The 17,511-nt window shown below is 40.1% G+C and overlaps 1 protein-coding gene across 1 annotated transcript; it reads left to right on the forward strand.

Moving 5' to 3' along the window:
* The first annotated feature begins 15,675 nt into the window (after nt 1-15,675).
* Nucleotides 15,676-16,766, forward strand: LOC132234186 (olfactory receptor 7E178-like). The gene has a single exon (XM_059695227.1). It carries the CDS (start codon nt 15,712-15,714, stop codon nt 16,654-16,656), a length of 945 nt encoding a protein of 314 aa, XP_059551210.1. The 5' UTR covers nt 15,676-15,711; the 3' UTR covers nt 16,657-16,766.
* Nucleotides 16,767-17,511: the final 745 nt, after the last annotated feature.

Here is a 17,511-nt window from a genome sequence, read left to right on the forward strand (position 1 = left end):
AATTTTGGGATATAAATCAATTTCTTCTCTCATATCAGCCTTCCAAAATAACTAAAGACATTTAAGGTATTCTCTTTGATAACCTCCCTACCTCTTTCATTTCATAATAATCATTTAAACATGTGTTTTCATCTCAAACAATCTTATGTCTATGACCTGATGCTTTATATTGATGTTACAGTTCACCCTCCATGTGCTTTATTGTATGTTCATCTAAAAATATGATTACTGCTAATACCATCTTTCTGAGGTACCAAAATGCCTTTAATTACTAAAAGAACTCCATAAATTATAGATATTATTGTAATTATTTATCTACATCTTTTAATCAATTATTTTCTTTTTGTTAATTTTCACCAAGAATATCCCCCCCGCCCCCCCCACACTGATTTTTAGAGAGAGTGGAATAGAGAGGAGAGGCAGAGAGAGAGAGAGAGAGAGAGAGAGAGAGAGAAACATCAGTGTGGGAAAGACACATTGATTTATTGGTTCCCACATGCACCACTGCAACTGAGGTACATGCCCTTGACCCTTCAGTCCATAGGCCACCGGTCTAACCAGTGAGCCAAACCAGCCAGAGCTAAATTATTTTTTTTATATAACTCTTCCAAAGTACAGTATAGAGCTATAATTTATAAAGTAGGCTCTTGAGTCAAACTTCCTGGAATAGAATTTGGTGTACTATGTTACATCTCTGTGACCTTGACTAAGTTATTTTAGCTGCTGATACCTCACCTATACAATGAGAGTAGTAAATATTTTTTACATTGTAGGATAGATGAATGATTACATGAGACGATGCATATAATTTTTCTAGTGTAGTTTCTTAGACATACAGTGTACACTTGATAAAAGTGAATTTCTGTTCTTAACATCACCCTAAATCTGCCTTGCATGGTCACCATTTTTAGTATTTCTAAATGTACTAAGCTGGGTCAGTCATCATTATAAACATATCAGGTCTATTATCTTTCTTTTATCACTGTGCAACACTTCTAATTAATGAAGATCCTCTGACTTCCTCCTCCAGATACTGCCTGCCAAGTGGATTCTTCTCAGAAGAGGAAGATGCATATGCACTACATACATAATAGGGGAAACAGAAGCACACTACCATCATAATAAAATAGAAAGCATGTGTGAGGGTACGTGCCTATGTGTACATGCTATTAAGTGGAGATGTGCTGTATTAAATTCAGTGGAATTAATTGAAAAAATGATATAATTTATGTTAAAGTATTCAAAGTGTCTATCTATGAAATCACCCTAAAAATTGAAAGGCAAATTTAAGATTTGAAAATAAAAAGGCAATCATTTAAATGGGAGAAGTTAAATATTTGCAAACAATACTTCCAATAAAGGGGCTAATATCCAAAATATATACAGAACTCATTCAACTCAACAACAAAAAACCCAGCAGTTCAATTTAATAATGGGCAGGAGACCTGAACAGACAATTTTCCCAAAAAGACATGCAGAGGGCCAGGAGATATATGAAACAAAGCTTAAGTTCACTAACTGCAGGGTCAGTGCAAATAAAATCCACAAGATATCACCTCATATCTTTTAGAATTGCTATTATCAATAACAAATGATAATAAGATTTTGAGAGGACGTGGAGAAAAGGGAACACTTTAGGGAATGAAAATTGGTGCAGCTTCTATGTAAAACAGTATACAGGCTCATAAAAAAAAGAAGAATAGATTACTTCATCACTCAGCAATTCCTTTTCTGGGTATTCACCTGAAAAATTTGAAAACATTTATTCATAAAGATATATTTAAGTACCTTTATGTTTATTGCAGCATTATTCCTAATAACCAAGATATGAAAACAACCTAAGTTTTTTTCAATGGATCACTGGATAGTGAAGATATGGTATATACTTATTATTGAAAACTACTCAGCCATTAAAAAGACAAAATACTGCCATTTGTGACAGCATGGATGGATCTGGAGAGTATCATGCTAAGTGAAATAAGTCACATAGTAAAGGACAAGAACCATATGATTTCCCTCATATGTTGGATATAAAACAGAAATCAACAAGTGAACAAACAAAGCAAACTCATAAATATAGACAGTAGTATGGTGGTTATCAGCGAAGAAGGGTGTAGGGGGAGGATGAAAGTATAGACGGGGTCAAATATATGGTGATGGAAGGAGACTAGACTTTGGGTGGTGTTGAGCAGACAATAGACTGTTCAGATGATGTATTCTCTAGACTTAAGCAGCGTTATTAACTAATGTCATCCCAATACATTTAATTTTAAAAAGAATGTACATAAGTGCTTATGTTCTCAATAAAATGTTTCACTGTTACTAATGACTAGAGGATGCTAATTACATAAGGAGAAAAGTCACTGAGGACCCATTCAGTCTGTGAAGGTTGGCAGAAAAGACTTTTCTGAAATATGAATATTTGAGCAGAGAGAGGGAGGATGGATAATTGGAAATTAGGAGAAATTAAAAAAGGGTAAGCACTTGGGACTCAGAGAAGAGAATTTGCAGTTGTACTTGGGTTGGTGAGCTTGGTATCAGAAGGGATTTGAGAAACCAGTGAGATAGAGGACAGGTCACTGGTGTCAGGTGGGATAGAGTGTGTGAGTCCTACAGTCTGAGCGTCCTGTACTATTCCTTAAAGTGCCTCTCATGTTGGTAAGTTTAAGTTCATTTGTTGGTAGAAGTTGCAACTATTTTTGCTCATAGTTGTCATGCCAGGAACCTATCAGGTACCTGGCACAGGTGTTCAACATACACAAATGTTAGATGTATAATAAAATCTGAGACCAAAGTGGCAGGCATAACACAAAAGAGGAATCTTCCAGTTCATCTCTAATTGTTTTCCTCTTGCTAAATGAGGAAACCAATGGCAATTCCTTAACAACAGCTGTTTTAAAACTGCAGACAACAGAATATTCTACATCAACTCCCTAGAATAGTGGTGTTAAATTCGTGAACAGAACAACACAGTAAATTCCATTCTCAAGCCCTTGATATTCTGCTGAACATCCAAAGGGATTGGTAAAATGAGGAAAGAAAATTTGCCTGAGTACTAAAGTCAGAAAAAATTACATTATTTGCAAGTACAATTATGGACACTGTGGTGAAACAACAATAACATCAATATAGAACTATTAAGTGATATAATTTGAGTTAGATCTGCTGCAAATTAGGTAGGCAGTACAATAAAGAAACCCAATCACATTCGGAACAACATAGACAATACCTCATGCATAGTAGATCTCCAGTGAGTGGTTAATGAATGAATTGTTGAACATATGGAAATCAAGAAGAGCCTACAGCTTGGGAAAAAAGATCGAGATAACCTGGGAAACAAGTCTCACTGTAGACATCTCTTGAACCCAAAAAGAGAGAGAAGGAAACAGACCCAAAGCTGGAAAAGACAGGTTTCAGTGGAAACAAAAGTACCTTTAAAGTACAGGGACTTCATTGTCATAAATTATATATTACAGGACTGTCCCAGTCTAATTATTCCAGAGTTAAAGTCCAGTACCCACTTTGTCTCATTTCCTTCTCATTCCACCAGCCCTCACTGGAAACTAGGACCTTTTCTGAAGGTTATCAGTGAAGCTTTCTGCTCTCCAAGGTCTGTCTCTGGCAAGCCCAATGGAGTTTTTATTTGGCTGGGTTCAGAGAATTAAGGAAATGGACAAAAGGAACACATTTAAAGTTTCCCGCATCTCAAGCGCTGCATTCTCAGAGCTCCTCATTAAGTAAATTGTTCCATTGTCTTTTCACTCTCCAAACAATTCAGATCCCAGGAGGTGCAAAGCTAAAAGAATGGATTTTTTTTCTCTGATGCTGTTCAAAGAAACATCAAGGGGGGAGATAAATTTATTTCCTCCAAGGAGATACACTTCTTTCATTGATTTGACTTAAAACGGACAAGTTGTCTCCCAGGGAATGTTTAATTGTCCCAGAAACTCACTGTCTGTGATGTTCTTCCCCTGAACAAGTTTGTAGGTGTCATGGATCCCTTGGTGCTAACAGTGATGCAGAGGCAGAGAGGCCCTTTCTAAAGAAAAGCAGGGTTTGGTTTAATAGTTTGATTTTTGAGTCACCATTCTGGGAGGTGTAAGTGATCCTGGTCATCAGTGTCATTGTGTGAGCAGGGCAATGGGCATGCACTGGCTTCTGCTGCTCTCAGTGAGTGGTTGGGAGCAGCTCAGGAGCACCCACAGTGCACAAACAGTGGTGAATGAAATGTCAAGAGCTCTGAGAGGGGTCTCCTGGGTGCGGCAGCTTCCTTTCACTGATGGGTCTTTGCAAAGAGGCCTGAGTGCTGTCAGATGGCTGCCCTCCCTGCACCCACATCATAAGCCCTTGACCCTGAAGAGGGATCTGAGCAAAGAGCACAGCATGCTCTAGTTCATTTCTAGGGACATTTAAATACACCATTTATTTTTATTTTTTTTAGCCTCAGGAGATTTTTTAAAATTCTTAAAACCAGTCGGAAATAGAGAAGTATCACATGATCACATTCATGTGGATACTAATGAACAAAATAAACTGATGAACAAAGTCGATCCAGAGACATGGAAGATTGGAATAGACTGATGAATCCCAGGCGGGTGGGTCGGGAAGAGATTAACCAAAGAATTTATATGTGTATTTGCATAACCCATGGACACAGACAATAGTGCAGTGAAGGCTTGTGGTGGAGGTAGGCTAATGGGGGGAAAAAAGGGACATCTGTAATACTTTCAAAAGATAATATAAGTTTTGAAAGAGCTGCATTTGAAGAAAATAAAATATTTTTTGCAGAAAATTAGATTAGATTAAATTAGATTTTATATGTTTGTTCATACTATATTTCTAGAAATGCATTGTCAATACAAGGACCACCAGCTACATGTAGCTATTGAGCACTTGAAATGTGACTAGTACAAATTGTCGTTGCTGTATTATAAAATACACATCAGATTCTGAACTTAATAAAAAATGTATAACATCCATTAATAAATTTTATATGGAATACATGTTAAAATGGTAATATCTGGATACCCTGGGTTAAATAAAACAAAATAAAATATACTATTAAAATTAAATCTTTAAAAAAATTTTCCATTATAGTTAACATTCAATATTATTGTATATTAGTTTCAGATGTACAGCATAATGATTAGACATTTGTAGAATTTATGAAGTGATTCACCTGATTAGTTTAGTACCAACCTGGTATCAGAAATAATTATTACAATACTAAAGGCCCAGTGCATGAATTCGTGCACAGGAGTGTTCTGGCTGGCCTGCCCTGATCAGGACCCATCAAGCTGGCCTACTGGGGGAGGGCCCATGGGTGGTTGGCTGGCCGGGCCTGCCCCCTGGTCAAACTCCCAGTTGAACTCCCTGTCAAGGGGACAATCTGCATATTAGCCTTTTATTATATAGGATTATTGACTGTAATCCATAAGCTCTTCTTTACATTCCCATATTTTGTAACTACCAATTTGTACTTCTTAATTCCATCACCTTTTTCACCCAGCCCCCAAAGCCCCCTCTCATGTTGCAAACATCGGTTTGTTCTCCATATCAATGAGTGTTTCTGCTTTGTCTGTTTCTTAATTTTGTTCTTTAGATTCCACATGTAAGTGAAATCATAAGGTATTTGTCTTTCTCTGACTGATTTATTTCAGCATAATATCCTCTGGTCCAGGCATGTTGTCACAAATGTTAAGGTTTCCTCCTTCTCCATGATAATGGTGGCTTCATAGAGTTTATGTACTTTGTGCATAAATTAGGTTTGAATTAATCTCTTTATTGTGCCACAGAGGTGCCATGCATGTTTCTCTTTAAAACTCTGAGGATTTATATCTGGGTTGAGACAAAGGCATGGGTAACAGTAGCAGCAGACATATTGAAAGGCCCTGGTGAGCTTCCTGTTTTCAGGAGTTCAGACCTCCACATTGCACATAATGTCTGCATTTCTCTCCTCTCCTTTTTCTTCCCATCCTGACCCTCCCCTTCTCTTCTTTTTCTTTTCTTTTCCCTCCCCTTCCCTTCCCTTCCCTTCCCTTCCCTTCCCTTCCCTTCCCTTCCCTTCCCTTCCCTTCCCTTCCCTTCCCTTCTGTTCCCTGCCCTTCTCCCTCTCTCCAAATGACGAATCTTTTGTGATCAACTACCCAATGGACCTATGTTGCATACAGGTTATACCTTTCCTCCTGAGCACCCATAGAGGCCAATGCCTGGTTGAAGAACACAACCAATCAGGTTAAGAATCTTTCCCCTGAAGCCAAAGTCATTCATATCTTCACTGTAAGACATACAGATAGGTCTGGGCCAAGAAACAAGGTCCAGAGGCACATTAACGAAAGATCCAATTCCATCCTCTTGTCTCTAATAGCCAAGTAACTATTGAAACTTCTAAGTTAGGTCAGTTATATCTATAAGCAATATTTGGAAAGTCCCGACAAATGCAGCACTGTCTAAAATGCAAGCCTGCAGCAGGCAGTAGCTCCAAGTGCATGGTTAACATCATCAGTCAAGCCAGTGCAAGACTCCGATGGTGGTGGCCATTGTCTCCACACCTCACTCACAGCATCAAGTGCAGTGGGCATGCTGCAGAGATAGGATGAACTCCCACCCAAAATTTGGTTTGGTTTTAATCCTCATATGACAATCTCCATGTCTGCAGTGAGCATAGCAGTCCTTCTAAACTGGTCTGAAATGGCATGAGATGTCAAGGAAAGTGGCTTTTAAAAATTCTGGTTAGAATGTGGGTTCAGAGTGGGGGTTCCTGCATAGGAAAATCTCCCCTTGTTGCCAAAAAAGGGAGGATCCAGCCTTTATAAAATTGAGGCATGATCGATATATAACATTATGCTTGTTTCAGGTGTACAACATAATGAGTAAATATTTGTATATATTGGAAAATAATCACCACAGTAAGTCTAGTTATTATCTGTCATCATACATAGTTATAAAATTTCTTTGTCATGAGAACTTTTAAGATCTATTTTCTTAGTAACTTTCAAATATGCAATATAGCACTTTTAAATTTTATCATTGAATTTTTAATAAATATTTTATTGATTTTTTACAGAGAGGAAGGGAGAGGGATAGAGAGTTAGAAACATGGATGAGAGAGAAACATTGATCAGCTGCCTCCTGCACACTCCCTACTGAGGATGTGCCCGCAACCAAGGTACATGCCCTTGATCGGCATTGAACCTGGGAACCCTCAGTCCACAGGCCGAGGCTCTATCCACTGAGCCAAACTGGTCAGGGCATCATTGAATTTTATTTGCAAATATATTTCATAACATGAACAGTATAGAAAATCTCAATAATGTTATTCTAATTTACAAGAGGACTATTAGAATTCAGCTAGATTATGTATATTTTTTTCTCTAAACAATGCTTGTAATTTAGGAAGGCAGCTATGCTCACCACTATACTACCAACGCCAACAATGCTTGTCATTTTGAATATTAAATCTGTAATTATGCAACCAGTAATATGAATTCTTGTAAGGTTCAAAGTTTATGGAAGCAAGTACAGCAACAACTTGTGTACATACATAAATATTAAATTCTTATTTATGTGACAATATGCTTTTCTTAGAACTTGCTCCATCATACCACTATTTCTCAACTCTTCCTAGCTAGTTCCTACATATTTTTTCATTTTTCAATTACAGTTTACATTCCATATTATTCTGTACTAGAGGCCTGGTGCACAGATTCGTGCATGGGTGGGGTCTGTCAGCTTGGCCTGCACCCTCTCACAATCTGAGACCCATCGGGGGATGTCAGACTGGCAGTTTAGGCATATGTGGATCGGGCCTAAACCGGCAGTCCAACATCCCCCAAGGGATGTAGCAGTGCCGAACACACCTCAACATAAATAAGAGAAAAAGAAAGAAAGAAAATTTGCTGTAGCTGGGTGGTTGAGTTGGTTGGAGCATTGTCCCATACACCAAAAGGTTGCACATTTGATTCCCAGGCAGGGTGCATAGCTAGGGTGTAGTTTCAAGGTCAGGGTGCATGCAGAAGGCAAACAATCACTGTATCTCACATCAATGTCTCTCTCACTCTTTCCTGTCCTCTCTCTAAAATCAATAAAAACACCCTTGGTGAGGATTTAAGAAAGAAAGAAAGTTATACCTCTTACGACAGAATGGATGGACCTGTACAGTATTTTTTTTTTTAAGTATTTTTTTTTTTAATTATATACTGGAGGCCTGGTGCAAGAAATTCGTGCACTGGGGGGGGGGCATTGAAGGTGGGTCCCTCAGCCTAGCCTGCCCCCTCTCACAGTCTGGGAGCCCTCAGGGGATATTCTATTGAAGGCTTAGGGGAGCAGGGAGCGGGGAGCGGGGAGCGGGCCTAAGCTGCAGTCTGGCCTTCCTCTGCGGGAGATGACTGGTGGGCCGTTTGGGATGGTACGGGAAGTGAGAAGCCAGCCCCTCCCCCAATTGCGCCACAGCCACTGGTAGCCTCCCTCTGTGGGAGGCAACCCCAGTAGGCCTATCTGGGGACAGTGCTGTGTGGCCCTACCCCGAATCTCCATGCTGCTGTTGCCGCCCATGGCCTCCCTCTGCAGGAGGCGACCAGGTGGGCAATCTGGGGATGGCGCCAGCCCCCATTGCCCCGCCACCACTGGTTGCCGCCGCCAAACCCCTCCTATCGCCCTCCCCTCCCTCTGCCTGCTGGCATGTGCCTTGGTTGGCCTGGCGAAACCTACTTGTCAGCCCTGCCCCCCACTGACTGGTTGTTCCACCGTTTGGTCAATTTGCATATTTCACTTTTATTATATAGGATTGCTTTACTTGGAGGGAGATTTATCCACCAAAATGAGCTCTAGAAGGAGTGTTTTCCAACGTGGTTCTACATTTTAACAGGCAACCCAGATGAGTGTTATGCATTGTATTATTTGAGAGGATCTCCTTTGAAGTGTGACACTTCAGTAAAGAGACAGTGGCTCATTAAAATTATGCCTCTGGCATGACCACATTCAGTATCTGATTTTTATTGTTAAAAATTGAGCACCCAGTATATCTTTATCAATCTATATAGGCTCATAATGTTTCCACATCTTGAAAGTCCCCATACTCACAGTGCATTGAATGACTTTGATAAGTATTTTTAAGGGATCATGCAAGAAAGATAATTTAGGTGCTAGGAATGTGTAGTAGATAGATAATATCCTAGATTAGGATAAAAGATGGCACATTAGCCTTACATGGTGGTGGCTGAAGGCAGAAAAACAAACTTTGCAGCAAAGAAAGAGCACTAAGTCTTCTGTCCTAACTGTTTGACTGTTGCTGAACTAAGCAAACTCCCTTACGCTGTTCCTTTTCCTCGATACCTTCTCCCAATTATTAGAGTCACCCATTCAACAAAGTTGCCTAAACTGGAAAACCTGGACTAATAACATTTGCTTTGTTTGCTTTCATCCCTGTGTAGTCAGCCAAATAGTTCCTTCAGGTTTCCTCATAAATATGTCTCTGATCCACTGCCTCTGTCTAGTTCTAGTTCCCAACATCAGTCTCCCTTTTTCTTGGGCCCCAAAACACTGCAGCTGTCTAAATTGATCCTTCCCACAGCCACCAGAAGGGTTCACTTAAAATGAAAGCGAGACCAGGATGCTCCCATGCTTGACATCCTTCACTTTTCCTCCTTCTGTGGAATGAAATCTAAGCTCTCTGCTATGGTATATAAGATCCTCAGCGGTCTGTCCTCTGCCTACTTCTCAGGCCACCACTGACCCAGGACTGACTGCCACCGTGGGCGGCAGAGACCTGGGCCTCACTTCCGCATTGTTAGCCGCCACAGACCCCCCTGCCTGTGTCTGCTCCAGAGTTGCCCAAGCCAGCGCGGCGGCTTGGTCAGCCCCAGGCACCCCCTGGCCCTCCTGCCTGTGGCTCTTCCGGGGCGGCCTGAGCCAGCGCAGCAGCGCGGCAGCTCGGGCAGACCCCCCTGTCTCTGTCTTTGTCTCTGCTCCGAACCTCACCTCCTCCTGACTGGTCGTGACTGTTACGGCGTCCTGGACTAATTTGCATATTACCTTTTTATATACAGATAGATTTTTTTTAGCCTGGAGAGTATTATGCCATGTGAAATAGGCCAGTCAGGGAAATAAAACTACCACATTATTTCACTTATATGTGGAACCTAATGAACAAAATTAAGTAACAAAATAGAAATAGACTGGTAGATTCAGATGACAGACAGATAGCTGTCAGAGGGCAAGGGTTTGAGGGGCTGGATGAAAAAGGTGAAGAGATTAAACATTAAAAGACCCCTCATAGACACAGACAACAGAATGGTGATTATCAGAAGGAAAAGGGTGTGGGGGGCGATTGATGAGGGTAAAGGGTCTCAGGATAAAAGGTGATGGAAGGAGACTTGACTTGGGATTGTGAGCATATAATACAGTCTACATATATGTATAAAAGCCTAATATGCAAATTGTCCTTTTGCGACTTCAACCAGGAGACCAGGAGTTTGATCGCTCGCTATGACGTGCGCTGACCACCAGGGGGTGGGGAGGAACCAAGGAAGGCCCCCGCCAATAGCCAGCAGCCAGGGAAGATAGGCCGTGGCCTGCAGCCCAAGGCCCCAATGGCCCTGATTGCCAGTCAGGCCTAGAAACCCTACCCATGATGCATTTGGTGCACCAGGCCTCTAGTATACAGATAAGGTATTATAGAATTGTACACTGAGCCTTAGCTGGTTTGGCTCAGTGGATAGAGAATTGGCCTGCAGACTGAAGTGTCCTGGGTTGCATTCTGGTCAAGGTCACATGCCCGGGTTGTGGGCTCAATCTCCAGTAGGGGGCATGCAGGAGGCAGCTGACCAATGATTCTCATCATTGATGTTTCTCCCTCTTCCTCTACCTTCCTCTCTGAATCAATAAAAATATATTTTAAAAAAAGAATTGTACACAGACCTATATAGTTTTGTTAATCAATGTCACCCCAATAAATTCAATTTAAAAAATAGAAAAAGAAAAGATGATATGACTATAGCCCTACATTCAGAACACAGACATCTGTGAAACCCCCGATAGGATCTAAGAAAATTGTCAATTTGGTATATCAAAACAGATGGTTGGCTAATGTACCAATATGCATAAATTCCACAGAAAAAGTTGAACTTTGATTGTCTTTCTAAATAACAACAGGAAAACCGCATCTCAATACATAAAGTCCCAAACCCCAAAGCTAGACTGTAGAAAAAAAAAAAAAAAAAGGAAGTTTCTCTTTAGGGATATAAATATTAAATGAGAAAATAGAAATGATATCATAATCTTGGTATAAAAAACATTATTATCTCTCCATAGAATGGTCAATTCAATGAATGTGCAGACATACAAGTCACACATTTCTGCTTTTCAATTGAAAAAAATTGTTTAAATTTATAAAATTCCTGCAACTTGGAAGTGAGAAGTACAGGGGAACATTCTCCTGAGAACAGGAAGGCCTCAAACCTGAAAAACTACATTCCCTTTTTCTCTACTATTAACAACAGCAAGTCCTCAGAGATTGGGATAACTCGGACCCATTTGACTAATTATGAGCTCTGGGCATTGAGCTCCCAGGGCCAAGCAGCAATAGATAACCAGCTGTGCCTCCAGCCCTTCAGGTTCCCGTCTCAGTCCAGGGGGCTTCACATCTGAGTCTTCTCCTCTCGCATCCACTGCATCAGGAGCCCATGACTAACTCTGACGTCTTGATGGAACCTGAGCCTTCATTGCTTGCCAGGCAGGACAGGGGCAGTGGATTCCCACTCCTTGGTCAGACTCCAGCAGGGACAGAACTGCCCAGTGAGTACTGTGGAGGCGCTGGATGGAGAAGGGACTGTCAGGAGCTTTTCTTTTTTTCATCATTAGGACAAACAGGAGAGTTGGGACAAACAGCTGGGAGGGCACCAGTATGGAACGTTTCAGATATTTTTGTCCTTAAAAGGGTAGAATCTGAATAGCTGGAGGGAAACATCTGAGTCTCATTTTTCTGATCCCCCAGGGCCTATACTCTGTGTAGCAGAGACAACAACAATCTCTGCTAAATACTGAAGAGACTCTTCCTTGGGTCTCAGAAACAGAGCGTGGGCGATAAGGCTTCCACAGCCCAGTGCTTTCTCTCCTGTACTCTCCCCCCTTCCAGCAATGCCTCCTCTCCTGGGGCTGGCAGAGGAGAAAACAGTGTTTGTGTGCATCTATGTGCAGATTTTCTAAGAAAACTTTCATTTCCATTTAGTAGAATCCACAGATTTAAATACAAAGAGAAATGGTGGAGATTTTCATAAAAATGAAAAAATAAAAAAAGAGAGGGAAAGAGAAAGGGAAGGAACTCCTGTTGTGTGGACTGAGACACATTTCAGGATGTCCACTCATTCCATGAGTGAGTTACCTGGCACATGATAGGCTTTCATCTCTCTCTACCGTATCATAGAATAAAATGTCATCCTTCAGCCTTTCGTGGGGTTGATTTTCATCAACACACCCACTCTTCCAACCTGATTTAAAGACCATCAGTGAATGTCTCTAAGGGCAAACCTCTCTTTGGTGCCACACTTTTCGCAGAGACGGGTGCTGTTCTCCCATTTCTATGTAAGAGATACCAGCACAGACAGGTGGAAGGACTTACCCACACTTCCCATTTGTGGTGACAGCTGTGGGACTCAGACACAGGTCTCCTGATTCCCACCCCAGGCTCTGTCCCCTCCACTGCAGCACAATGATTGTTTCTTTCCAAACCTGCTTTAGTCTCAGATGAGCAAATGAAGGCACAATCAGCAGTTCTTTTCCTTGGGATTTGATGAGTTCATCTGTGAATTAGCAAAATGTATCAAGTGGCCTGAACTGGTTTTGCTCAATGGATAGAGCGTCGGCCTGCGGACTCAAAGGTCCCAGGTTCGATTCCAGTCAAGGGCATGCACCTTCGTTGCAGGCACATCCCCAGTAGGGAGTGTGCAGGAAGCAGCTGATGGATGTTTCTCTCTCATCCATGTTTCTAACTCTCTATCCCTCTCCCTTCCTGTCTATAAAAAATCAATTTAAAAAAATGTATCAAGTAGTTTACTGGGACCTTTAATACATTAATGTTGTGGATCATAGGTTTCCTACGAGGAGCAATGCTTTTCTCAGCATATTTTGTAAAACCGAGATATGAAAACGTAATTCCCTGTACAAGATGCGCATTTTCCTGGGGCTCTATCATGAAGATTCTTGCTAGTCAGACATCAGGGAACTTTCTAACTTTATACCTTGGCAATCAGAGCATGTAGTTGATTTTGTCTCAGTCTTCTATTGGGAAAACAAGTATAGGTAATTGATAGTAAAATGGCACATATATCAATTTTTACAACTCACTCAATTATATGTTTTTAAATATATCTTTAGAAAATTCTCACTTTTTTTGATGTGGAAAGGAACTTAAGAATTTTCTTAGCCCTGGCATACTAAAAAATTGAAAAGGAAAATGATTATCCATCAGGTAATACTAATCATCATTGAAAGTGCTGAAAGTGATGTATGCATTTCACAGAGAGACCTGAAATGCAATTCTGTGGTAAAAATGAGAACTCAGGGAGCAATATGTGTAACATGAGAGTATTTAGATAAGTTTTCATGAAAACTGCTTATGTATACATAGCGTAAGGCTAACATTATAAAAATACTGAAAAGATAATGCATCCAGCAAATCCATGACAATGTTTCCCTTCGGACAACTAAGCGCAGGAGAAGACCATGCAGAAATAGCAAAATAACTTCAAGTTTTATCAATAATAAATATGAGTTCTTCAGCACATATTATTAAATATTTGTATTTTTATATGGGTAATGGGTAAAATGGTATTGATAATAATTGATAACTTAATACAACATTTATAAATAGCCTGGCAATAGTTCCCTCCACTGGCTATAGGTTAACATATCCAAAACACTTATGTGTAGAAATTCTGATTTAATTGTTTCTAGGTTATGACCAGCCCATCATTAAGCTTAAAAGATGGATAGGTAATTATAATGATCAACTTGCATTGATAACCAGAGTTTAATATTTTATACTTATAATTCAATGTTATTTCTTACAGCAACCCTATAAGGTCAGTTTAATTAATATACCCCTTTTACAGAGGAGCAAACTACCCAGTTGTTGGCAATAGTGGTCTTTGTTCTTTTTCCTTTTGATCTTTCCCAAGTTACATCATTTTTTAATGCAAAAATAGTTTTTTATGATATAGTGAATGTAAATTTAGGCAGTGTTTATAAAATAGAAGTGATCAGTTATACACATAGAAATCTAGCATGTCACACAAAAGAATAAATATTTTGACAAAGTAATATTTTCTAATTGCCTCATGTTTTGACCTGTCAAGAGAAATGATCCGAGTTGCCATCAGGGGACTGATTTAGGAGAAATGCAATCCCTTTGTAAGGAAGAACTGACTTGGAAAGCTCTGAAGCTGGCATAAGAAAGCCAACTTTAAGATTAAGGAATCTTTGGCCCTAAATTTCTCCGCTGTTCATTGGATGGTTACTTTTGAGGAGAAATTAACCCGTCACAAATGTTTCTGATTAGAGACAAATTTAAGAAGTGTTACTCATCCTCTATAAACCAAAACAGTATGAACTCAACTTCAGATGTTTTTCTTGGTTTGTGTATCACTGATAGAAAATAACCTTTCAAAAAAGAAAAGTAAGTACAGAGTATTCATGAAAGTTAGTTATTATTTAACCATTGAGGCATTGTAAATTGCTATCATCTTCGGGATCAGTGATGCTGTATGATTTTGTTCACTTAACAAAACCATATTTTCCCCCATGGTTGGTTTGGCTTAGTGGATAGAGCATTGACCTGCCCACTGAAGGGTCCCCAGTTCGATACTGGTCAAGGGCACATGCCCTGTTTGTGGGCTTGATTCCTAGTAGGGGGTGTGCAGGAGGCAGCCAATCAATGATTCTATCTCATCATTGATGTTTCTATTTCTCACTCCCACTCTGAAATCAGTAAAAATATATTAAAGATAACGAACAAACAAAACAAAAAACACACATCTTTTTCAAAATATGTGGTCTACCAGACCAAATATTTATATATGAGTTATATTTGAGGGACTTTTGTCAGACAACCCACCCATTTGAGTGAGCACTTATCTCCATGAAAGATGGATGTCAAAAAACAAATAAAGATGAAAACCCTTAAAGATATTTGCCATGTCAAAATGCTATCTCATTATGAACATTTTATTTTCGGTTAGAATAGAGTTAATGTGGTTTAAGCTCTTTCTAGACTATATTTTAAAATAAGGAAACTTCTTATACTGCATTTGGGTGAGATAAAGTACTTTCAACTGCTTCTTAGTTTCTTTCAATTATAATATTTGCCTTATAAAATAATATATCTCATTCCATATTTTTCCTTCAAAAGTTTAGGGCTGATATTTTGATGTGCTCATGGACTTGTTACCTCAACATGTCCTTTCTTCTCCAATATTCTTTGACCCAGTGACTCTAAAGTGTTTGTATATAGAAACAGATGAATAGCCCAGACATCAATAAGGAAAGAGTTCTAAAAAGAGTTAACAACATAGTCATGTTGCTGAAGGCAATAAGTGAGGAGGGTATGTGGTCCTCATACTGTATTTGTGTAAATACTGTATTTTTGAATTGCTTGAGTCCAAAATATGGACGCCTCTACACTTGTCTCATTTATTTAGCGCTCTCTTCTTTTTCAAAATGTGTCCTATAGGCATAGAACCACAGAATCAAACACGTGGCTCAGAATTCTTCCTCCTGGGACTCTCAGATGATCCAGAACTACAGCCTCTTCTGTTTGGGCTGTTCCTGTCCATGTACCTGGTGACCATGCTCGGGAACCTACTCATGATCCTGGCTGTCATGTCTGACTCCCACCTCCACACACCTATGTACTTCTTCCTTTCTAATTTGTCCTTGGCTGACATCAGTTTCAGCACCACGACAGTTCCCAAGATGCTGCTGAACCTCCAGACACACAGCAAATCCATCACCTATGCAGGCTGCCTAACTCAGGTTACCTTTATTTTTCTTTTTGGATGTTTGGAAAGTCTACTCCTGGCTGTGCTGGCCTATGACCGGTTGGTGGCCATTTGTCAGCCCCTACACTACCTGGTCATCATGAGCCCCCGCCTCTGTGGCTTGTTGGTCCTGTTGTCATATTTCTTCAGCCTTTTGGACTCCCAGCTGCACTACTTGATGGTGTCACAACTTAGCTTCTGTGCAGATGTGGAAATCCCTCATTTCTTTTGTGACCCTTCTCAACTCTTCAACCTTGCCTGTTCTGACACCTCCACCAATGACATATTGATCTACTTTATTGGAGCCATCTTTGGTGGTGTCCCACTCTCAGGGATCCTTTTCTCTTACTATAGAATTGTGTCCTCCATTCTGAGAATCCCATCAGCAGGTTCAAAACATAAAGCCTTCTCCACCTGCGGCTCTCACTTGTCAGTTGTTTGCTTATTTTATGGAACAGGCCTTGGTGTCTACCTCAGTTCAGCTGTGTCATCTTCCCCAAGGAAGGATGCGGTGGCCTCAGTGATGTACACTGTGGTCACCCCCATGCTGAACCCCTTCATCTACAGCCTGAGGAACAGAGACATCAAGAGGGCCCTAAGGAGGATGATCAGAAGAATAGTCTGATCCCTACACCTGTGCTATCATTTTTGATTCATAGACTGGAAAAAGCAGCAAAATCAAACATGTGCAACCAGATATTCTGAATCTGCAGTCACACAATTCATAGGTATCTATATGGCTTCCTGCTTTCTGCTCACACAATTTTCCCTCTTAGAATAGCTATAATGGAATTGAGAGATTGTATTGGACTCCCAAATTATGTGATAACCCCTTCTAGATTATACATCATATTTCAGTCTACCCCTCTTATTTTACTTATGCATTAACCAGGATTCTTGGTCATGAGCAGTCTTGTTTCTATTCTTTTTTTTAAAAATATATTTTATTGATTTTATACAGAGAGGAAGGGAGAGAGATAGAGAGCCAGAAACACCGATGAGAGAGAAACATCGATCAGCTGCCTCCTGCACATCTCCCACTGGGGATGTGCCCGCAACCAAGGTACATGCCCCTGACCAGAATCGAACCTGGTACTCTTCAGTCCGCAGGCTGACGCTCTATCCACTGAACCAAACCGGTTTCGGCATCCATTCTTAAAAACAAATGATAGCTCTCTCTTTGTTGTTATTTATTCTTTTTGTACTTTCCCCATAATTCTTCTCTATTTATCCTTTTTTTTTCTGATTCATGACCTTATCCATATTTCTGATAAAATAGGTTACCATTCAATGTTGTATGCATGCAAGGGTATTTTGAACTTTTAATGGGATGGTATTAATACTGAGTTTGAATAAGTAGTTACCAACTGGGACTTTCTTAGGATAATTGGATGTATGATTCCCAATTATCCAGATAATTTTTTCCATTCTATGTAACATCTCCTCCATCAATTACATAGTCCAAGATGAAAGGACAAAT

The sequence above is a fragment of the Myotis daubentonii genome, chromosome 5 (assembly GCF_963259705.1).
Source record: "Myotis daubentonii chromosome 5, mMyoDau2.1, whole genome shotgun sequence".
In the NCBI taxonomy this organism is placed as follows: Eukaryota; Metazoa; Chordata; class Mammalia; order Chiroptera; family Vespertilionidae; genus Myotis; species Myotis daubentonii.

Excerpts from the sequence above, each read along its gene's own strand:
- LOC132234186 (XM_059695227.1), top strand. The coding sequence starts at position 15,712 with ATGTGTCCTATAGGCATAGAACCACAGAATCAAACACGTGGCTCAGAA.